Raw genomic sequence first — 25,562 nt, 5'->3', positions numbered from 1 at the left:
GACAATATTTTCCTTGATAAAATAAGTTTACTTAATATTAGAGAGGACAAACCAACTTAAGTAACACACCTGTTTTTTGAGTGCACAAAAACTCCACCCACAAAAAAAACCACCTAGAATATTCAGTCTGATAACACAAGCACATTTCTAAGATATGTGATTATAAGCAAAACATGTTTACTTTCTACAAGATTTCAATTCCCCCTCAGATCTTTATTAGCAGTTCCTGGGTGCTACTTATACATACATACAGTACATATATATATATATATATATATATACATACATACCTGCCGACATGGGGAGGGGGAAGCTACTGTAGCTGGAAAATGTCCCGGGCCCAGCTGGCCTAGTGAGGAGGACAGGCCTAACTTCTGCAAATGTCTCCTCCAACACCTGGGTAGGCCCATCCCTCTCAGGGCACATACCTCCTGCCTCCCCCACCCTAGCCCTGAGAAGTGGGGTTGGGGGTCCTGTTCCTTTCATTTGTCTTGGGCCCCAAGGTTTCTGTTGGCGGCCCTGCATGCATACACACGTGCTTAAATATATATTTTTAAAAAACAACAACATTAACTCGTCTTGATCTTAAAAAAAACACTCATTTTCTAGCATCTTTGAAATGAAGGTTTTCTGAAACTGAGGTTGGCAGAGGCGATGCCAAGTACTCAGGACTAAGGCTACGCTTATATTGCCGGCGACGCAACGGTGAGGTCCGGCTGCGGTCCCTGGAAAAATCAAATAGAGATGACTTCCAGTGATCGCCCAATGAAGGCAATGAGGCAGCGCACCTCCAAAAAGACTTCGGGCTAAAGATATTCTTAAATATAAATGATTACATTTATTAAAGCAATACAAAAGTAGGCAAACGAACCACCAACTCGTTTTGCACCTAACTGGTTGCTTTATCAAGGACAAAGTGACAATATTTCCCTTGATAAAATAAGTTTACTTAATATTAGAGAGGACAAACCAACTTAAGTAACACACCTGTTTTTTGAGAGCACAAAAACCCCACCCACAAACAAAACCACCTAGAATATTCAGTCTGATAACACAAGCACATTTCTAAGATATGTGATTATAAGCAAAACATGTTTACTTTCTTCAAGATTTCGATTCCCCCTCAAATCTTTATTAGCAGTTCCTGGGTGCTACTTATACATACATACATACATATATACATATATACATACATACATACCTGCCGACATGGGGAGGGGGAAGCTACTGTAGCTGGAAAATGTCCCGGGCCCAGCTGGCCTAGTGAGGAGGACAGGCCTAACTTCTGCAAATGTCTCCTCCAACACCTGGGTAGGCCCATCCCTCTCAGGGCACATACCTCCTGCCTCCCCCACCCTAGCCCTGAGAAGTGGGGTTGGGGGTCCTGTTCCTTTCATTTGTCTTGGGCCCCAAGGTTTCTGTTGGCGGCCCTGCATGCATACACACGTGCTTAAATATATATTTTTAAAAAACAACAACATTACCACATACCTTTTTATGAGCAACCAGTAGACAGTTTGAATGTTCATGTTCACAGGCAAGTTCATAATCAGGTAAGAGGCTTCCTAACTCTTGGACAAAGTGGATGACTTCCTCGTGCCAGGGAACATTTGCCATGGTTAGGTTGCTGGCCGAACTCTCTCCACAGTATGTCACTCCCTATAAAACCGCAAACCACATTATAGTATACTGTACCTACTTTTTAATAAAGCAAAACATGGTATTTGTTTATTAAATTAATGTTTCATTATACTAGTTACCCAGGGTTCATCTTGACTGACCCATATTCTATTCATCTTAACGCCATCCCAGAGGAACGCCATGACATCACAAAGACATGCCCCCAACATCACTGCAGACGCCCTCTGTGCTTTCTTGACTAACTTTTCTACTGTTATGTTATTGCTTCTCCTAGGAAATACCTAGTTGTAAAAGCTTCAAGCTTCAAAGAGAAAACGTTTGACAACTATTGATTTATAAAATATTTTACCAGGAAGTAATACATTGAGAGTTAACTCTTCTTCAGGTATGTCCTGGGCACAGAGTTATGACGACAGATACACGGTTACAAATATATGGTTACATTAAATGAACAGGGTTATACATTATACATAAAGACATTGCATTACATTAGGTAAAGAGGGTAACTAATCCGTGTTGGATTTGCATGGGACATGCTGCCCGCAATATTGCCTAAGGGCTGGGACCCGCTGCGCCCGGCGGCACGGGCAGCCGCACGAGCGTTCCCCACCAGCAGGGGAATCCTCCTGAGCCGTTCCCAGTCCCCCCTGGCTGCACAGCTCACTACACGCTGTGACGCGTCAGCCGCCAGGGGATTCAAGAGAATTGTAATCCCAAGCGGCGACGCGTCACGTGGTGTGGCTGTGAGCCAATGAGGAGGGGAGGCTTCGGGGAGCGGGGAGGAGAGTGTGGGGGGAAAGCAGCGTGAGTGCCTGTCTGTGTGTGTGTATGCCTGTCTGTGTGTGTGTATGCCTGAGTGCCTGTCTGTGTGTGTGTATGCCTGAGTGCCTGTCTGTGTGTATGCCTGAGTGCCTGTCTGTGTGTGTGTATGTGTGTGCGTGAGTGCCTCTGTGTGCCTGTCTGTGTGTGTGCCTGAGTGCGTGTCTGTGTGTGAGGATTTGAGGGGCTGAGGGGCTGAACGGCTGAGTTAAGGGGCTGAGGGGCTGAACAGCTGACGAGCGGTCCCGCCCCCTCACATCATGGTCCCGCCCCCTCACGTCATGGCCGCCCCCCCACGTCATGGCTGCGCCCCCCCACCCGTTTTGGCCATGCCCCCCCCCCCCGCTCGCAAAAATGGTCCCTATGGACCGGAAAATGCCCCAAGTGCCTCTCCACGCGCCGTCTGTCTGCAGTGCGGGCGCGTGGTCTGAGGCAGCGGGGCCTTAGCCTTACTCTTTCCGCCCAGTGAAAGGAGACCTCAAAATGAAAATAAAAGTTTTAATAATGGGAAGCATGGACTCAAAAGGGCCTCCACTTGACTTACCTATTTTATTTAAATATTTAAAAAATGTTCAACTGGCTTCAAACCACTACCAAATGTAAAGGCTTGAAATCCTTTATTCTTTTTATATGCTGGTAAACCAAGTGGACCGCATCACCTTTCATTAAATCAAACGGCAAATGCCGCTTTAAACAGAGACAACTACAATGTTTTCATACGCAGATTTGACGATTGGTGTTGGTCAAAGATACAAACATCCTGACTAAGCTGCGTTTTTACAGAAGTAGATGTTAGCAGGTATGAATCATAAAGGCAGCGGTGAGTGAGTTAATCAAAGTTCTGTGTTACCAGAACCTTAATCGTCAAAAGTGATGACAGAGTCATCTCCCTATCTGCTGCAAAGCATCATCCCATCAGGCAACAGTTTACATATTAAATAAAGCCTGGTTGGCAAAAGTCTGTGTTAGTAGGATTTACAGCGGAGAGTTTGACATTTGTCTCGGGGGAATTTAATAGCACTATGTCTGGACTGAACATTCGGTTTGGCAGAACATTTTCCCATTGTGCACAATTTTTATCTATTTAACTTACTGACATTTCAAAAGCTGGGTATTGGGTTGAAATTACCTATTTCCACTACATTTGTGTGCAGGAGTGTGAGTGCACGGGGGCAGCTGTATTGTCATTACAGCGTGACAGCTGCATAAAGGGAAAATCACAGAAAAAGCATACGGTATGTGAATACCGCCTCTGCCACATGTTTGAGTTATAATGTGAATATGTGACTAAAGGGAACAAAACTTTGAATATAGCACAGATCAAAAGGTACAGCGACGTTTCTTTCACTTTTATGGTGCTACCCAGTGTATATTTTATAGTAAATAAATACCAACATTAAGAGAAAATAGTTCCCTTTCTTTTGGTTTTCCTACGTACGTGTCGTATTGCAGTTTTTAAAATAGAAAGTATAAGTGGAGGAGCTGATCTTTGCGCAAAATTGTGAACAGTATCAGCCGTGCCCGGAGTGCGGAATTTTTAGTTGGCTGACGTCAGTCAGCCTTTCTATAGAAGGGCCGCGCGCGCGGCAGGGAGAGGGGAGCCGACAGCAAAGATGAAGAAATTCATCTTTTCGCGCCGCTACCGGCTCTGAAATGTATGTATGTGTGTTTGCGTGCGTGTATGCATGCGGAACAAATATATATATATATTTATTAAACTTTTATTTTCTTTAAAAATCTTAGGTCTTCCTTTCACTCAAACAACCCATGCACACACATATACACAGCTCCCTGCTCTATAAACATGAAAAGCATGCGGCACGTGCATGCACGTTCGCATAGGCACCCACGGCCGCATGCTGTATATAACAGCCCTTAGGTACCTTCCGGCATAGAGGGTGTCTAATGGAGTAACATTATCTTGGTAAACATGGCCTTCAATGGTTCTATTCACTTGAATAGGTGTCTTCCAAAATAGAAGTTATCTTATGAACTAGCACATCTTAGTAAATATGGCCCTATCTATGATTGATTTGGATATACTTGCCTGTCTTAAATTGACTAATTGGATATCGTATAACAAATTAGTAGAATTATCTGTAAACCTTATGAATGTAGTTGGAGGGGTAAGCCATGAGGTAACTAACGACAGTGTGATTTAATAGATTAAATACAGATGACCGACACCTTGAAATCTTATTTGAAGTATTTTTAAATATTTTTTTTTAAAGTAACTTTTGCATGGTAAACAAATGATTACTTTTTTGTTGTTGTGTTTTTTTATAATCTTTATCTACTGTCGCCTCAAAACAAGAAGTTAAATGTTTATGTTTTCTTAATTTTGTATAGCAATTACTACACTACTGTAATAAGAAAAACAGATTAAATTAATCATATTAGCTTCTTATGTTTGACAACATATATAGAAGGGAAACATTAATTTTAAACAGAAGCCCAGCAAGTTAAACTGTTTACTGCAGGTGTAATTTAATCTTTCCAGGAAAGCAGATTACATTGCTAAAATTTTTTCACATTTTTTGCCTGCTACTGTACATGTGAATTCCTCTTTAATAATGACTTAAACTCATCAGTCTACAATATTAGTGCAAGAGAGCATGACACATAGCTTACCTTAACCTCAATGAAGTCTGGCCTTCCAACAGTTACCAGGTCTGCGTAGGCTTTCAGCTCATCCACGTTCCATGCTTTCACAAGGGTCAGTCTGTAAACAGTCCTTTGTTGCTGAGAACCAAAAAGAAAAGAACACAGTTAATCTACATACCTGAAAAAGGTAAATGAATGTCAGAATAAGAAGTATGGTAAAAAAATTAGAGGACACAACAAATAAATATATACATACATATACATATACATATATATATATATATATATATATATATATATATATATATATATATATATATATATATATATATATATAAAAGAATATCACTTGTGAGCCCATTCACATGTCTTAGACAGGTCTGCAACCATGCCTTTCAACCATTATCCCCTCGCATACAGCGCTCCCACTGCAACAAGGGATTCTGGGAAATCCCAAGCAAATAATTTGCACATTTATTGCTAAAATCTACAAACCTGAAATACTTTGTGGGCTAGTGTGAAATTGGTGAAATGAATGCACCGCAGGCAGCACTCTCTTATAATTGTTGCATGTCATACAGTTATGCCAAATGGTAACACAAGATGAGTGGATATTTTTCAAAGGATACCAGATCCCATCACAATTATGGGCACATTGCACTTAACACACTCATTCCCTTATCCAGAAGAAGTCGTGATATAATATTCCTTTAACAAACGTTCTGGCTGGTGTAACCAAATATTGTCTCAGCAGGATGAATATGTGCGGTGATTTTAACATTGAAGCAGTTACTAAAAGCAACTTTTAACTGTGTGAGATCTTGGTACATCAGTTAATCACTCAAATTAACAACAGATTGCACAAATGTTGCCCAAAACCAACCGACAAAACGTAGTTTCACGGTTTAAACAGCTCTCTTCCCCTTGAAGGTGCAGGAACAATCTATAACATGCATTACTAATGATGCCCAAGCATTTCTGTTATTATGTAAACGTTTCATTGCAACTGGAGAGTGTATTAAAAATAAGTTCCACCTATCAGAGTCCTTTACAAGATAAACACATTAGCATTGTCTAAAGCAGCTGTTCACTAATTGTGATAAAACATGGACCTTATAATTATTGGTATTTTTTTATTTTTTATTATTATACCCGATTTTAGCATATCGTGTAAATTTAAACCTTATATAATCAGACAATCCTTTAAATCAGAGGTTCTCTACTCCAGTCCTCAAGACACCGGAGCAGGTCAGGTTTTCAGGATCTCTCCGTTTCAGCACAGGTGGCTCAATCAATGCCTCAGTCAAAGACTGAAGCACCTGTGCTGAAGCAGGGATAACCTTACAACCTGACCCTTTTGCTGGGTCTTGAGGACTGGAGTTGAGAACCTCTGCCTTGAGTACAAATTCTGCAATCTACTCTCGCAAACAAGCTTCCCGAGGTAGAGGAAAGACAATTGTGTGTTTTGCAGAGGCGCTAAATCCCTGAAGCACTTGTCGAAAAACTGCAACATCAGCTTCTCTCTATTTTGTAGGACAAGCTTCCTCAAATTGCTGAGATCAACAGAGATTGTGATCTTGCCTATAGCAGTCTGTCTATGTTGGAACATGGAACACTTTCTGCCATGTCTTTCTCCTCATCTCCTTTCAACTAGTACAAAAAATACCACAATTTTTTTTTTTTTTTTTTTTTCAGAAACTAGTTGTATGGATTATTTAGATAGACGGTGACTGCAGATATAATTTAGGGGAGCCAATTTTACACCAGATTAGGTCCTTATATCTCTGTGCTCATTAATGTAAATATAAAGTTATAGGAGCAATCTAAGCAATATTCTGTGTTTTTTTTTAATTAAATAAATAAGTTCTGTAGTATTAGAGAATACATACTACCTTTTTTTATTTTATTATTTTAAAAATTCAACTCTGTGCCATTTTTAATGAGTTATAATATACTGAGCACCTTTGATGTCTATAGCGGGTTTTAGCACATCTCCCCAGCAGTGCAAGATCTGTGTAACACTTTCCTGTTTGTGATAATTTGTTGCAATATTCCCAGCAATTTGAGCTGCAAACTGTAACAATATATAATGTTACCTTAGTAATATATACATTGTAGCTGCTGAGTTACACTGACTGAAGGATTGATTTGAAACTGAAATTCAGCCATTTAGTGAACCCTGGGAAGCAGGATTTTGCGGACCGATCACGGGAGAATGAATCGATCGGCAGTTTAAGTAATTTATTTTCAATAAAAGTAATCAAAAAGCAGCATACATTATAAGCTGCTTGGACTGCCTCTAAGTAACACACACAGTAAAACCATTTCAGAACAACTTCATAGCATTACCTATCAGCTCCAGGCTCTGTGATCGGGCTGATTTTCAGTCTTTTTTTGATAAATATGTATCAAGTTCTATTTGTGAAAAATTAGCCCCAGGCAAAGTACTATATTCCGAAAAAAATATCCTTATATACATGGGATTTTCGCTATTACTATTACTTATTAAATGTTTCATACTTATTGATTTTACATTTGAGCACCATAGAAATAGCTTTAAGCTCTGCTACTTTTTTCCTCATTATGCTAGTTTCAGAAATACATGAAAGGTTTAACGGCAGACTATGCCCCGATTAAGATAAATGCAATGTGTTACCGTATCAGATTAAAAAAAGGTCTACCTTTTATTCAACATAGAGTCATAACTTTTAGAAGATTCGAAGCAATGTTTACAGGCATACCCCGGTTTAAGGACACTCACTTTAAGTACACTCGCGAGTAAGTACATATCGCTCAATAGGCAAATGGCAGCTCACGCATGCGCCTGTCAGCACGTCCTGAACAGCAATACTGGCTCCCTACCTGTACCGAAGCTGTGCGCAAGCGGGGAGACTATAGAGCCTGTTACACATGCGTTATTTACATCAGTTATGCACGTATATGACGATTGCAGCACAGTACATGCATCGATCCGTGGGAAAAGGTAGTGCTTCACTTTAAGTACATTTTCGCTTTACATACATGCTCCGGTCCCATTGCGTACGTTAATGCGGGGTATGCGGCAAAAATAGGAAGAAGAAAGACTGAACATAAAACACATTTTCTTTAGAAAGAGTGATATTGTGAGTTTGTACATGAAAAAGTAGTGGTGCTTTGGGTGTGAAAATAAAACAAGGTGTGATACTCTTTACCCCCGAGTACCATTACACGTGGGGCATTGACAATAATGATTTAATATCAAGAATGGGAAACGGGATACATACTGGTCCAAAGCGGTCATTCGGACCGTTTTTCTGCTGAAAATCCCTATTCAATTCAACAGGGATTTACGTACGAATGGCACTTCAGACAATACAGACTGATGCTCTAAACATCACACAAAGTAATGGACTTAATGGTTTTCACATGTGTGCTGCCATGCTCAGTAATCTGCATCTCTCTGCTGCCCTTCCTGTAATGTTATTTAAGCAGGGGTGAGCAAACTTTTTATGCCGAGCCCCCCTTTTCATCCATGAAATTTCTCAGGCTGCCCTGCCTGATGTAATCAAAATCACATGATGTCAGCGCACGTGAGCTGGTTCAGCCAATGAGGGTGAACCAGCTTTGTGACGCGTCCGCCACACGTCTACAATCTCCTGCAGCCAAGTTCACAAATCGCTTGTGCTGCAGGCAGTATACTGTACTAGTATTGGATCACTGTTTATTTTATTGTTGGCTGGCATCTTGTAATATGTTTTTTTTTCTGGTGCACAAAGGCAGTCCATTTGAGGGGGCATTCATCCACCTTTGCTACCTCCCTTCCCTCTCCCCCCCTTTTGTTTTTCCTTCTCCCATTTGCTTTCCCCAGTGTCATCCACTCCCACCTACCAGTATTATGTATTTATTTCCATTTTAAATATTGCCCATGTACCGTACAGTACCCCATAACCAAACTCAAGGGGGTTCTGATGAATCTCCCCCACTGATCAATACTCCCAAGTGACCCCCCCCTGACCCAAAGAATAACCCTCAGCCCCCCAAAATTCATCCTCCTCCCAAGCCCCCCAGAAACAGCAAAGCGTGCAGCTGCAACATCACTCCACGGTGCCGACCAGACCTACAGCGCGTTTGATGTCACTGCGCTGGGGCGTGCTCCTCCCCTGGCCTCTTTGGAGCCATTTCTCTTCAGCCGCCGTACCTCAGCAGCCCCCACGCGCACCATGATGTTGGCCGCCAGTTAGGGTAACCAGATTTTAAAAGTAAAAACTGACACATCAAAAAAGTATTTATAACACAAATGACATCACTTAAAAATAAATATTATGATATTTGTCTAATAGCATCCCCATTTATGCTGTATTATTAATCTCTCTCTCTCATCAGGACCTCTCTCCCCTCTTCCACAGTCTCACACTCCTCTCCCCCAGTCTCTCCTTCTCCCAGTATTTCTCACTCTCACTCCAGTGTCTCTCTATCCCTCCCCTCAGTGTCTCCACATCCCTCCCCCCACTCTTTCCCTCCCCCCAGTCCCTCTCTCTCCCTCCATCCCTCCCCCAGTCTCTCTCACTCTCTCCTCCCCCAGTGTCTCTCTCTCCCTCCAGCAATTGTGTGTCTTCCTCCAACAGTGTCTCCCTCCCTTCAGTGTCCCTCTCCCTCCCTTCAGTGTCCCTCTCCCTCCCTTCAGTGTCTCTCTCCCTCCCTTCAGTGTCTCTCCCTCCCCTCAATGCCTCTCCCTCCCTCCAGCCAGTGAGCCTCTCCCCTTCCCCCCAATGTCTCTCACCCCCATGTCGCACTTTCACCCTCCCTCCCCCCTCTCCATGTCACATTTTCACCCTCCCTCCCCCTTCCCAATGTCATATTTTCACCTTCCCTCCCCCTCCTCATGTCACATTTACCCCCTCCCTCCCTTTCCATGTCATATTTTCACCCTCCCTCCCCCATCTCCATGTCACATTTTCTTCCTCCCTCCTCTCCATGTCACATTTTCTCCCTCCCTCCTCTCCATGTCACATTTTCATCCATCCTCCCTCCTCTCCATGTCACATTTTCACCCATCCTCCCTCCTCTCCATGTCACATTTTCATCCATCCTCCCATCTCTCCATGTCACACTTTCACCCTCCCTCCCTGTGGCGAAAATAGGATTAATCAGCGCATTAATAAAGGCAGTATGCTCGGCTGATTAATCCTAATTCGCTTTGGGACTAAAGGGGTTACATTTATGTGCACCACAAACGTATTTTTCCTTCTATGCATTATTGTCCCCTTTTTGCAGGCTAGTCTCTACCTGCAGTGCTGAATAACAGGAGCCGTTCCATTAAGACTGCTAACTCAGAAACGGAGTGAGCCAGCACCCTGATTTTTGGTGTGCGGCCTCAGTGTTCCCCCCAAGCACACACATATTAAAAATATAACTGTAAGACAAGTGCAACAGATATTTGTATTAAAGTGTATTATTGTATGCAATTTTAAAAGTCAGGACAGGAACCGTTTTCCTGTCCGCCTTTGTAAGTGAATGCATTAAGGAACAAATGTTATGCATACATGAGCTGGGGGTATGTTCCTCTCCAGCTTAAAAAGCCCCCTGTTGAAGCAATGCCTATGGGTCTAGGAACGTGTGGGAGATGAAAGACCCCAGAGTCTCAAAGTGTGACTTAACCGGGATGTTTCTGAGTAGCAGATCCTGTTACTCATCCTGGATATTTCAAACCTTGGGACCAAACTCCAGACGTTGCGTCCCCAGAAACGAGGGGCCCCTTTTTAGTCAGCAGTGCTACCAAGCTGCTCACTGAGCATACTCAGAGCTACCCGGGCTGGCCTTAGGATTTTCCCACGTTACATGGCAGGCTCTGATAGGAAGAAGATAATTCCTTGCCAATAGGATGAGGCTAATGAAAAAGGCCTGTTACCCTCATTCCTGTGGTTGTTACCTGATTTCTTCAAGCGGATAAGATCTAAGTACAGCGGCAGAGATTCCAGAACGCATGGGGTTAAAAACATTGCAACAAGAAAACTAGCTCTGCATCAGGATTTCGTTAGCCCTGGGGATTCCAGAACAAACCCCAAAGAACCAGAACAAACTTTTAAATTTCAAGGACATAACGGGCTGGCAACTTGCGCCCCTTGCAAAAGGACTGCAATTTAAAAGACTTTGTGTTTTTCGTTCTCTGGACCATTTATCCCGTTCCCCCATTTAAGTAAGTGTTTTATTAAGTGTATTCTGAAGTTGTTGTGTGTTTGTCTATCAAGGAAATAAATGACAATTTATTTTGCTTAATTTGTTTGCTCAATCGAGAATCCCCACAATATAAAAATTCCGTCCATCGTGACACTCCCCACTCTCCATGTCACATACTCGCACACCTTATCACGCTGCATGCAGCAAGGCAAACGAGGTGCTGCATGAGCTGTGTAGCACGGAGCCACCTAATGGCTGGAAGAGAAATTACAGCTACCGACTGCTATTCTCTCTGCTCCTGGCAAAATCACCGCCCGCCGCCTGCGCCCCCCGAAGAATCTTGCGCCCCCCCAGTTTGCGCACCGCTGATTTAAAGTATACCTTTGAGAGACCATTTGGCAACATGTTTGAAAGGAGTGTCATTTCAATATGAAATAGATAGTTTAGTTGCATTGTATGTTGTTCTTATCTGGAGATAGTTGAAAGAGAAGTTCAATTTCATTGACGTCCGACACCCGGAACCCCTTATATTATATATGATATCACCAGAAAAGCAATATGGCGACTCCTAGTTCTCATTCAAGACAGTCAAATGTTAAACTATAAAGAACTTTTAAGAAGAAAAAAAAAAAGGACAGTATATTTACATTACCAGGGTGACTTTTAAATATTATATAGACACTTTGGTGCCCAACATTTAATTTTCCTTAATAAAATGCAGTTTTCATGCACCCCATCCTTCAACTATCTCCCTCTACTCCAAAAATAAATTGCGGTCATTAAATATTTTGATGATACTATACAAGAAATGATATATTGGTGATTTCCACCCAAAACAAGGTCAGAACCACAAATTTAACTTCAGCACCCAGGAACGAACCCTGGCAGTGGCACACAATGTGGAGGCAGGTGGGCCACATAATATTTTTTGGTGACATACGGTTGGGCTGAGGTGCCTGAAGGTGCAAAAGAGATTGAAAGCAGGGGCTGTGTACTGCTGCGGCACAGTTTATTCGAGCATTTGCCCGTTCTGTGCCGCAGCAGTAGCCTGGCGCGCGCCCGAGTGTGACGGGCACGCGCCGAAGCAGCGGAAGAGCGCCCTCCGATCGGGGCGCTCTCCCTCCCGCTGCCGGGTCCGCCGGGTCCCCCGGAACCCCCTGCCGCTGTCCCGCGATCGCGGGACACCAGGGCTCCCTCGGGGAGCCCCTGGACGTGCGTGCAGGGGGCGCACGCTCCCGAAGACGCGTGACCGCGCGTCTATGACGCGCGGCACGCTGAGGGGCGGCCACTAGCAAGCCGGGAAATCTCCCGGCTTGCGGATCTGGCCGCAGTGCAATTAAATGTGTCGCCAGTGTAAGAAATATTTAATGTGTCTATGAAGTAATGAGAAATTTCGGAATTTCTGCCAACTTTTGAACCTCTCTTTTCTGCTGAGTAAGAGAAAATGGCAGAGGGAATGGTATTCAAGAAGTCTTCCTGCAAGGTTTGCTGGTTTCCTGGATAGTCTATGCAAAACCTACCTCATAGAAGTCTTCTTCCACCCTGCCAGTTCCACTAATTGTCTTACAAAGATAAGGAATAAGGTCTACAACAGGATACATGACACAAGACTGTCCTTACATCTACAGGAGTTGTCGGTATGCTGACCGTGCAAGATATTCTGTGGATATTACATAACAGATAGACCTGATTGGCTGGGAGTGTTCTCATTGTGTGGGTGTGATTTTCTTAGCAATAGTATAATAACATGGCTCAGTGTGTGTGTGTGTATGTGTATGTGTGTTAGGTTCCTCAAGGAAAAAGTGCTTTGAAGATCTTGTCCAATTCACACAATCGACAAGGCTATATACTACACCTGTATTATGTACTGTGGCTATTAAAGTGAAGTCATTTAAAGAACATCTCCATGTTGTAATTATCCTTCTTTCAGGCTGTAACAAAGCCATGTGCGGGTGGACTCCTGTAACAGGGAAAGGGCTGGCAGTGTACTACAGCAATATTAGTTCTCCAGCAGAAGTTCTGTGTCAGCATTAACCTTCAAATCCTAAATACTTCTTTTCAGCAAAAAAAAAATAAAAAAAAAAATACTTTATACACAACATTTATATGAACATGTTATAAATATACACAGGGTATCTTACAGTTTATGTCACTTCAAACTGAGCAAATTGAATATGGCAGACAAAAAGAAAAGAAAATGGCGGCAATTACATTTTAAGATATTCTTTACTAACATAACAAATCAACTGCTCCCCTAACTACACCTATAAATGCTCCCCAATTCACCAACTGATACACGTGGTGCTGGGTCTGTGCTCAATGCTTTCATACTAAATGCAATCCCAGAACCTGAATGTGCGACATGAAATTCTGTCACTCAGCATTCTTAAGAGACCAGCCAGGAAAGCTCATGCGTAACATCACCTGTTTATTATTGTCCTTTTGTTCAATGAAAGATATCGAAACCTACAACACAATCAACCAATACAAAGACAATAGTGTGAGGATCCACCATCCGCTCCTGTCCCAACGCGCTCCTGGCTTACCCAGACCCGCGATCAGGTGTCCTGCCTCTGCTGCCTGCTGCAGCACATCTTGCAGACCAGTCATTACCAGCGTACCTTCTAGGGGCGTGCGAGGACCTCACTCTGCACTAAATGCCGTCCCTGCATTCAGGCTTCGCTCGTGCATTGTCATCACCGTCGCGCAGCACGCATCCGTGCACTCTCCTCCATTCCGCTGTGTAATAGGATTCAACTGTCTTGTCTCCCATCAGCCAACCACAGCCAAGCATGCTAGGGAGTATGCTTCCTCCTCATTGCTCTGTTCTTCCTATATATGCTCAGCCTGCCCTCTGGCACATTGGCCGAGCATAGCCTTGTTTATTTACGCTGTTTCACTGCAGTCCTGCCTCCTGTCTGAGCCTTGCCTGTCTTGTTTGCTTTTTGGTTTGCGCACTTCTCCGCTCCTGACCTGGCTTACCAACGACGATCCATATCTCTCCGCTCCTGACCCCGGCCTACCCACGACGATCCACACCTCTCCAATCCCAACCGTGGCTAAAGTACCTGCAACGATCCGTGCCTCTCCAATCCAGACCTCGGCAAGTATCACTGACCATCCTGACCTCTCCTACCCCGACCCGGCTAGTTCGACCTATCTACACTCCAGATGCGCACTCGCGGCTACGGGTTGGCGTTTATCAAATCCCCAACTCTTCTGCCTCGCAGTCACGCCTTGTGTGTGGTGAGCGCATCGTTACAAATAGAAAGAAAAAGCCACTCACTGCATAAGGAGATTTACATGTGAACTGGGGGCGCCATACTGAGTGGGTCATTTGGCAAACATACAACGAATACCAAGAAGATCCAATGGTGGCTGCTTCCATGGGTGTGTTATTTATTGTATCTCCTGCTGCAATGCATCAGTAGAAGCATCAACGTTTTGTACACACTTCCACTCAGGTTAGTCTATATTATGTGGGCCAAAAAAGGGATCCAAACCATTTACCAATTTACTGACAGAGACAAGGCAACTATTCTGCATTTTGATTATTTAAAAGAAGACTATTCTTTACCTAACCAAATGTATATTTATGCATCTCTAAATCAGGCATTATATTTTCTTACCACACACAACCCCTGTAAGCTCAGAACCCAAACCCACCACAGCGTATATATTTATGTCAAAAGGAGCACCACTGGGATTGTGACCTCATGTATATAACAAAAAACAAAAAGACCCGGTGCTACAACCAATATGACAAATTATATCTATATCATTTGTCATATTGGATGTTGCATTGGGGCATTTTGTCTTTTGTTGTATGATATTTTATTACTTTTAGATCTTGCCCACATCTTTTTATCAAACAATTCTCTTGATACTAAATTAGCTTTTCAATCTATTGACAGACGTTCTGCCACGTCATTGGATTACTGTAGGTTGGATGAGATGCTGGAGGGGATCGCGTGGTAACAAGTCTTAAATAGTTGGACAAAGGACGCGATTATATTGGAGTCTAGAGATGTGTTTACAGGATACAGTATAACAGTTAAAAAAAATTACACTATCGGCTAAAGTCGGGGAACTGCATTTTAAACTAAATCAGTGAGCTTTCATCTTACCGCAGCTCCTGAGAAAATAAGAGAATAACGGAACTGTTCTAAGTGTAAACTTCCTGTAGCCAACTATATTCACGGCATTTGGAGAAGTCAAGAAGTTCTAGGGTAAACTGAAAGAAATGAGAAAAGGGCAGTTTCCCCATGCATTATATCCCCATTGTTTCCAATACATTTCGTCTATCAGTGCTGAGTAGTATATTAGTAGACCCAAAAAGGAAAGCGATACCGGCGCCTAATATGTCCAAATTGGACATATTAGGCGCCGGTATCGCTTTCCTTTTTGTCTCTGTATCTCTGATTGTACTATCAGTGTTCCACCAGGCTGCCTTAGACCCCATAGGGGTTGCTCTTATTTAGAGTTTATTTATCATCAGTACCCCATTAGCGCTATTCTACATCACCCCTTTTTTTCTTTTATATTAGTAGACCCGATTTTGATTACTGAAAATAAAAAATAAAACTTGGGTTATTCATTGGATAAAAAAAAAAAGCACGGCCAAGATCTTTGGTGGATTTGGTATGATGGCGAATGAAAGGTTAGACTTCTCCTAGATAAAGAAGATTGGATAAACAAATTCATTGATAGATGGGGTTTATACATTCCCTCGCTTATCAACGAAATTAGAAATATAATTTATCCATTCAAACACACTTTGGCGTGTCTAATGACAATTTTATTTATTGACCTATACACTAAACTCATATCGCCAAAGGTAAATCAATGACGAGGGGCGTTTTACTGCTGCGATATGCAAACGAGCACGCTTAGTAAATAATGCCAAATTACTTAACATGCTTTCACGAAGCACCACAAAAAAAATGGTCCCAATTTTTTCACCTACCCAAGGCTGGTCTATCTTGCCTACGTACACTATAAAAAGGCCACTATGTGAATAGGCAGGATAAGACAAGCCAACCTACAGCACAGATGTAGCGAGACCGTGTCCCCGGAACCGGGCTAAGCTGCGTGACCGTGGCTTGGCTACCCTGGAGGGTCATCGCTGTGGGGGATCCAATTCAGAAGAATGAACCAATCACAACGCAACCGCGGAAGCACTGGAGTCGTGGTTTTACGTTGTTATTTTTCAGCCACAGCTCTGGTGACAAAAATACAAATTAGCATTGTAAAGCATATTAATCCCTTAGTAGCCAGCTAGCCATGGTCAAGCCATGACAAGCTGGCTACTTGGGCTAGTAAAATGTTAGTATTTGCAAATATGATTAGTGTTTATGTTTGTACCGGAATTAATTCCATTGCAATTCATTAGTAGCCTTCAACATCAAAGAGGTTAAATACGTTTCTGCCATAGATTTTTGCAAGAAATCCTATTAAATAACCCTGTAGTAGAAAAGTTTAATATCTCCCACCACTCCACAACTGCACCGCAAGTGCTGATTAATGCAGATTTCTATGAGTTTTCCCTTATATGTACAGATAGGGCTGTTTACACAACTGTTGCGTATGCAATTAAATAAATATCGCTACCCATTAATGAAGAAATATTCATGAACATGGTCCTTTCTTAATAACACTACATATTACTGCAGCAATATTGACCTGCAGTGACCTAGTCGTAAGTGTTCTCTTGTTGGAACCCAAGAGTGGATTTGTAACCTATACTTTGATTGGCTTCGAGCCTTTTTGACTTTTCCTACCAACATGGTAGTTCAGGTTTTCAATTTACACAAAGCATTGAATCTTTGAAGAAATACAACAAATGGCACACAATATTGCTTTAGTTATGTGAATCTACATTATGTCTGAAAAGATATGCATAGATCTTGACTTTTCAATATTCAGTACAAAATGGAAAATATGTTTTTATACATACAGAGACTCTTGCTGATATGAAGTTTTCCTCACGATTAATGTGAAAAATATATATATTCTCACTCTGAGCTCCAGAAACAAGTTTTTTAAAAAATATATACATTGCACAGTGATGCATTTAGATTGTACTTGAAACTTGGTTTGAGCTTCACGTTCACGCTGAGCTTGGTAGTGTTTTGAGTGTGGATAGTGAATGCAGCAGAACCAGTGGGAATGCTCAATTAAATCATGCGGAGTACCATTTAGACAATCAGTGCTCAGAAATCAAGTGATTATTTCCATACGAGTTGGCACTTGACAAAACAGACCTCTTCCAATGCCTGACGCAACGTATACACTGTATTTTATATATTTTTTAATGCTGTGTGTCCACAGGGTAGTGTAACCATTTGCAAGTGCCCAAAATGGTTGATCCATATATTTTATTAATTGCAGTGCAGCAAAAAAATCTACCTGCTCATGTAATTCTAGTCACAATTTGAATTTATGAGAGCTGAAGCAAACAATATCAAAATAAGCCCCATAATCCTAAGTATACTACATCCTGACAACACACAACTATAAGGGTATTAATCTGTATGTGACAAAATAGAAAAATGAATTTAATTTACAATTATAATTCATTTCTGTTCTGTACAATTGTACATAGAAGAGTGGGCTAACTATTCTTTTTTTGCATCACCATTAATTCATGCAGAGGTCACGTATTTATTTTTAAGGCAAAATGGTAACTGCCCCACTGGAGTTTAGGCAGAGTATGTAATACTGTACAGTATTTCAGTTACTGAGGGAACAGAGCTGCAATATCGTAATTGGCTACTATCCTATAAAGTTCGCTCTAACAAATTCAGCTTTCAAATCAGCCACTTCGGATATAAACCACATAAAAATGTCATACACTGCAGAGTATTTTTTAGGATGTTGCTAACAGGCAAAGCTCCAGTCCCACTTTGCACCATACAGTATATTAGAATTTCAATAGAGAAAGCATTCAGCCATGCAACATCGGTTACACACTTGTTAAAACTGGAGGCTCAAAATTATACTTATACACTCGTCAAATCCAGATTTCTTCACAGCTACCTGGCAAGTTATTTATGCAACTGGAAGGCTGAAGTGAAATGAGATTTATTGCTAATCCCACTACTCCTATTGCACAGACCCGTCCACCTTAGTGCCTTTTTGTTCCTCGAATGTTTTATAAAACAGCAGCGAGACAGGCTTCTCGTAAGAAAAACAGATGTGTGAGCGATTAGTAATCTGTAATGAATCTCAAACTACTCCTGGATTCCAGTGTCAAAAATTGTCACATTCAAGATGGTCGTCACAACTCATTCAAAGAAAGGACACATCTTAATTCATGGTAACTTCCATTTTGTGAAGGGCTTAATTTTAAACAGTGTACGCAGCTTTTATGATGTTCTAGGAGTTTTGCTCATATAGTCTAAAAATGAATATACAAGATATTGTTCTATAAAAGTGCGAATGCCAAAATCCTGCAGACAACACGGGTACAACAACAACCTTACTCCACTGGAAAGTAGAGCAATACAAACCTTAAAAAGAAACATATTGTCACCAAGTCAGCAGACAAAAGAGGTGCAGTTGTCATTCTAAGCAAGCAAGACTATATCCAAGGAGCAAGCAGACAACCAACAGATTATATGTACTACAGAGTATTACCCAAAAACTCCAAAGAACAATATACCAAGGACACCATCAAATCATTCCCAAAAGATATCCAGGACAATATCAGGCTCATCCCTGATGATTCAAAACCAGGAACATTTTACATGTTCCCCAAAATACATAAACCAGGAAATCCAGGTAGACTAATTATATGTTGAATTGACACCCTAACTAAAGCTCTATCAGGACTGATGGAAAACAGCCTTGAACCATTGGTTGCAGAAAGAACCAGCTTCTTGGGCATCATCCAGGACATCACCCACTTCCTCTAACAATTATGCAATATTGGGCATTTACCTCCCAATACTACTTGGCTTCCATGGATGTCAATTCCCTTTATACCAACATCCCACATGCTGATGGAATAGCAGCCTGTTTTAAATTCCTGCAAGGGAAAGAACAATCACATGACATCCCAGCCAAATATATTGCCAAACTCATCCACTTTATCCTAACCCACAACAACTTCACATTCAATGGCAAACTATGTTCAAATGATGGACACAGCAATAGGCTCATGAGTATGCCAACCTCTGTATGGTTGATCTAATCCTCAAGACACCCCAACAGGTCAGGTTTTAAAAATATACCAGCTGGCTCAATCAGTAGCTGTTTCAAACAAAAAATGTGACCAGGCTAAACTGCAATTTATACATAATGAATAAATAATTTAACCCTCGCAGTGTCTGGAGAGTCCTGTCACCTCTGGCAGTGGACACTCGGACATTGATGGAACACATGGCCTCTGTTCGGAGCGATCTCGTGATCTCCTCCGGGTTCCGGTCGCTGGACCAGAAACTAACCCTTCATCACAGCCAGTAATCAGCACTCCTGTCGCGGACGGCCCAGTAGTTGGCGACCCTGCGAGCCCCCCTCCCCCCCTTCTTTTACACCTCACTCCTCTATTCACTTCTTCGTCCTCATTTATTTCTCTCCCCCACTTACACACACTCCCTCACTACCCCCTTTTTCCTCTCACACTCTTCTCCCCCCACCCTTCCTCGGCTATCACTCAATAACCCCCCTCCCACACTCAATCCAGCTCCCTCAATCCTCCACTCCACATTCATTTCCCCCTCCACCCCCAACCCCCACACACAATTTCCCAACACACACATACAACTCCCCCCAACAACACAGTACTCTCCCACCCCCACAATACACAAAGTAGAATAACCACCTACACGCACACTACAATAACCTCCGCTCCCACCCCCCACGTGGTTAAAAAACACTGGTGTACAGTATACTGCACAGTAACTTCTTTTAATACAGTTAACTATAAACAACTGTAAAGAATGACAAACTATATTAAAAATGCTCTAATAAAGATTATCACGTTACCTCAATTGCTTGCACTGAGGCACACGGCACAATGAAAGTCAAACACACACAGCAAACTGACACACAAATGCAGCAAATTGATACACAGCAAACTGACACAAATACACACAGCATACCTTCCCACAGCAGCACATAATAAGGCCTCGTTCAGGGTGCTGGCTTCGGAGGGAGGGCGTGCTGCCGTGCGTGCTGCCGTGAGAAACAAAGTATTCAATTTGAATACTGGTTGTTAGGGTAGCAACCGCCCTGTCTCCGAAGCCAGGAGTTGAAGCTGACTACAGTTTCAATAAACGAAAATTTCGTTTTTTGGAGCTGCAGCAGCGTCACAAGGACCTAGGCAGCCAATGAAATCATTCTTCAGAATGATTTCATGACTGCAACCTCGATACTTACCCTGCTGTGTGTAACCCCGCCCCCTCCCCAACGCTGAAAAGTCTGCTGGGGGATAAACACAGATCGCCCAGCAAACTGCCGCACTGCCTCCCTCCCACCCTCCCTCCGAGTCCTGCAGCTGGCACTCTGAACGAGGCCTAACTCCTTCCCCTGATGTCATGGAGAGCAGGGCGGGCAGAGCTCTGCAGCTCTTTGCCTATCTTCCCGCCCGCCCCAGCCTCTGCTGCCTACTCTCTGCAATTCCTCCCGCCCTCCCGCAGCTCCCAGCAAGTTGCTGTTAAGGGGACTGGGGGAGGAAGGGTTTGTTGGCTAGACGACTGGGACAAATGTCCCTGCTCTCTCCCCTGTCGGTAGCCCTGAGCGGGCCACACAAGGGCACGGACCCCCGGACTGCCTCAGTTCCGCCCCCAGCCTCTGCTGCCTGCTCTCTGCAACCCCCCCTCATCCACCCTGCAGCTCCCAGCAAGTTGCTGTTAAGGGGACCTGAGGAGGACTTCTGTGGTTGTTGGCTGGGCCAAATGTCCCGGCTCACCCCCCGTCAGCAGCCCTAAGTGGGCCCCCCCAAAGCACGGGCCCCCAGGCTTTGCCAGGGCTATAGCAACAGCCCTGTAAGGGTCCCTGGGGTTACCTACCTCATGATTTACACTGAATGTCACGGCACTGAAGGAGTGACATTATGCTGATGCTTTGATATCTGATGCAACATGATTATAAATATGATGATAAATGTGGCAATTGAGTGTAAAGACAGGTTACACTGACGCAGTAGGTAACGTATCCCTTTTGTGCTTCACCTTCTCCTGCTGCTACTATGCAAGAACCAAGTGCTTGTGAGCCTTTTAAACTTTTTATATCTACAACCATATCTGGCCACATAAAAATCGAATTTCATCCCACTCCCCCCCCCCCCCTCTCCATTTCTGGGATTTAAAATGTCTACCAGTTCAGTCTATTTCCCGCTGGCTTGTACAACGCCACGTTGTCACCAGGGCATAACACTAGATGGCCCTGGTGGCCATGCAAATTCTTTTTATTACATTCACCAGCACATTGAAACATACATTTCACTGGGACGGAGGGTTCCCCCAGAGCTGAAAAAAGCACGGTCCAGCTCCAGGAAACTTTGACGTAAAAAACAGTGTCCAAACCAATAGTCATAAACCGAAAGTTTAGTGCTCTATTGTCCCAAGCGTCTTAAGACAAATCTTCAATGTGATTTTGTTCATATTACATCCACGTGCACAAAGGTGCTCCAAACCTCAGTCTAGTAATGCATTTAACAAAAGTATTACCTGGTAGGCATTGCACTCACAAATTTCCAATACTAAAATCGCTTTAAAGCATAAGGTCTTTCTGATCTCCCTCTCCTATGCGCTTGCTTGCAGCTCCCACCAGCTTTCCTTGTTTTTATATTCTCCATATACATTTCATTAAAAAAAAATATTTTAAAATGTGATCATATTCTTTATATTTTCTAGAGGATAGAAGTATATTGGTGGTGGTTGTTTTTGTGTGGGCAGTGGATTGCAATATATAGAAAACTAGGATGTTACACATCCTGTATCTTCGAACTAGAGAGACTGGATATGTATTAGAAGTTGATAGTTTGCCTTTATGAGACTACCTAAATGACTTTTTTGGTCTCCTTGGATTCCTATATTGAGGATTGAACACATCCTGATTATACTCTGCTTTATTACAGATTGCTAATATCATGATTATACCCTGTTGTATTTTAGGTCTAAATAAAGGCATATCATGGACGCGCAAAAACAAACAATTGAAACATTGGTCAGTCTTTTCAAAGTTTTGTATTACATAAATTGATGAAGTAGGTGTTTATAATGTAACCATGTTTTGCTATATGATTGGTTAATTAATAAGTGGGGAGGAAGCGAGTTAGCTCACAAAACACGTTTGGTTGGTCCCTTAATGAATCCCCCTGTTTGAGCTTCAGCTCTATCACCCCTGCCTCCGGTCTTACCAGATGCTGCCTCAAGACCAACGTGCCGGAATTGACATCTTAACAAGTGTAGAGACTGAGATCCAAAAAGGAAGCTGGTGGGAGCTAGAAGCAAGACCCTGTTCTTTAATATTAGAAATGTGTGAGTGCAATACTTGCCTTATTTTACTTTTGTCAAATTAAAAATAGACCACTGTGTTTAAGTGCCTTCTTTTTGTACAGATTTAAGTAAAGTCTACTCAAGGCCCTAATTTAACAGTTACCTGAACTATCCAGCTGAGAGTGTATATGTAATCAGCTCACAAAATGCTATAACCCATACAACTAAGTACATTAACCTTTCTTTCTGTGCATCAAGTTAAAAATAGACATGAGTGAAGGGGAAGCAGGAATTATTTTGCTAGTGGATGAGATGTAGAATACATTAAATAGAATTGCCATCTACACAGATGTAATTTACTCATTAAAAGGCTAGATTTTTTCCAAGTGAACACAGTTGACTTAAATAAATGCAAGTTTCCAAAGCTCCGTCAAAGCAAAAATAGGTTCGCAGATAGTTCTATAACACCGGAATATTGACTAAATGATAATCCAGAATGATTAAACTAATTTAGGGATTTGTGGACACAGAAAATTCAATTAAAAAGTCAATTAAGAACACTTCATGCGCGGCTGTCAGAGCATTTTGTGTTGGAGACACAGAGATTTCAGAATGCTTATAGCTCATTCATTATACAAACATAATCCTAGGTGTTCAGGTTTCACTGAATTTAGCCTTCACAGAATTGATCGACTTGTTCTCAGGCTGAATAGCTTGGCAGGCTTGTATTCAAGCAAAACAGTGGCGTGTGAGAACTTGTCCCATATCCGGTGCGCGAGATGGTTAAAAAGGAACAGCGTTTATGCTGCATATAATAACTTTAAAAGTCTTGTTAGAAAGTCCAGGGACTGCATAACTGCTGCATGAAGATAAGTCTGAGGAGCGGCCAACTGATAGTGTGGACCAATAAAAAAAAGTAGGGGTGAAGAGAGGGGAGTAATAAACTTGCTGTGAGGCGAGACACTATGCGGATCGAACCGACACCCCCAGCCCACAAATGTCTTGCCGTCACACACTGGCCCTATATACCACGAGAAATATGGGAAAACTGACAGCTGAGAAGTATTCGTGTCAAACCGCAATGCAGCTAAAACCAGTCCCGTTGAGAGGGTGCTCCAGTCGGTAAGTCGAAATACAAAAATATGCAGGAATGGCGGTGCACTGCCACCCGGTAATGAAATGCTGCACCAAAAACTGGTTTCTGGTGCAGCATTTCATTATCGGGTTGCAGTGTACCGCCATTCCTGCCTATTTTTGTTCTCAAGCAAAAAACAGTCAATATATCTGTGTCCTGTGACAAGTGCCGGATGGAGAAAGTAGGGTATCCATGTTTTTCTATAGAAATTCTTGACATAACAGTAAGAAAGTAGGAAGGAGGAATATTATGTGTCCCATCATTCGTCCCAAAAACCGTAAGGGCACTGACATGTTGTGGACCAATGCAGAGAACAAGAAATGAAAAAAGGTTTTGGGTTGCAGAGTCTTGGAGTGAACCATGCAAAAGTTTCCCTTTTAGAGTCATGAAAAAAAAAAAAAAGCTTCAGCCGAGTCAAAGTTCCCAAGAGGTTGGCCCGGCATTGAGTCGCTGTGCATTGCAATTCCGTTTAATATGCCAATTTGTGAAATTCTTGCTAGATCCGCTTAATGTCGAAACTATAAATAGGGCACACGCACGATGTCTCACTCAATGTCGGGGGATATTTTGGTGAAAGTTTACTCGTTTGGCAATATTATTAGCCCTCTGAGGTTTGGCAACATGTTTTGCAGGAAATCCAATTTGAGGGGGGTGGGGTGAGGTTCAAGCACACATCTCTACTGAATATTTTGGTGCATGCAGTGATAAAAAGCAATGGAGATTGCAAAGTACAATAATCAACTAGACATATTCAAAGGTTCAAGATTCACAACCAGAAGTTGAAAGGCAAAGAATGAAAAAAGAATAATTTTCATTGTCCAGTTTTAATTTATTTGCAGTTCTCCTTAGCAAATATACCGTATTGACGCCAAACTAGAACTTCCTACAGAGGCATGGAAAGCCGTATTGCTCTATCCCCCTAAAAAATATCACAAACAGATATCCAAGGATACCTTAGCAAAAGGAAAATTAAAGAAAATATTCCAAACAGAATAATGAGGATTAGGGCTTTAAGCAGGAGTGGAGGATAAAGCCACAAAGTTCAATGTAGAGCACAGTTCAAAAAAGTGGTGAGAAGGCAGATGAGTAAAAGGAGGTCTATTCTGATCTGGTTTTGCTGATTGGTTAGAACCAAGTGGATAAAAAAAAAAAAAAAACACAAATATAAAATTAAACCAATAACAAATGCACTGTAAATAAAATAAAGTGCACTAAAAATGAAGGGTTAGTACAAAATAATCCAGAGTGGGGGATACCGAGCACAGCACCCCGCCTGACGCCCACTGGGAGGCAAACTCTGAAACCGTCCCAGTGGACTCGGCGTATGCGTACTCTGCCCGGATACGGGAGCACACTAGCACCCGGAACATGGCTAAGATGTTTATTGGGACCTCCCTCTCCAGACACTGCTTCTTGGTCTTATAAATGGCTAGCTTAGCCAATGCCAGGAGCAGGTTGATGAGGAGATCCCTAGGCGTATTGTCCCGGGACACTGGGCAACAAAAATAAAAAGGTGGGGAGAAAAGTGCAGCCAGAACTGGAAGAGAAGGCCCCTGAATGTGGATAAGAGGGGCTGCAGTTTGGCACAGCTAAAATAAATATGGTACACGAACTCCCGCTTGCCACAGAAGAGGCAGGTAGCGGGGGACTTCAGGAAGTGGGCCAAGTACTCTCCCGTGCTCAGTGCACCATGGAGAACTCTCCAATTCAGATCCCCGGTGCGTCAGGGATCCAACTCTGAGTAGAGTTCCCTCCACCTGGTC

General features: G+C 42.5%; 1 protein-coding gene across 1 annotated transcript in view; it reads right to left on the bottom strand.

Annotated features, from left to right (window-relative positions):
• The window catches only part of LOC142489361 (S-adenosyl-L-methionine-dependent tRNA 4-demethylwyosine synthase TYW1-like), a 221,263-nt gene that overhangs the window by 27,639 nt on the left and 168,062 nt on the right, over positions 1–25,562 (bottom strand). The window contains exons 13-14 of the mRNA XM_075589948.1: positions 5,092–5,202; positions 1,492–1,659 (exon numbers count right to left, since the gene is read on the bottom strand). Of these exons, the coding sequence (XP_075446063.1) occupies positions 1,492–1,659; positions 5,092–5,202 (279 nt within the window). The remainder of the gene's footprint in view (positions 1–1,491; positions 1,660–5,091; positions 5,203–25,562) is intronic.

Source organism: Ascaphus truei, chromosome 3, assembly GCF_040206685.1.
Source record: "Ascaphus truei isolate aAscTru1 chromosome 3, aAscTru1.hap1, whole genome shotgun sequence".
NCBI lineage: Eukaryota > Metazoa > Chordata > Amphibia > Anura > Ascaphidae > Ascaphus > Ascaphus truei.
Note: the sequence above shows the minus strand (reverse complement) of the source record. Positions and strands in the feature narration are given on the sequence as shown.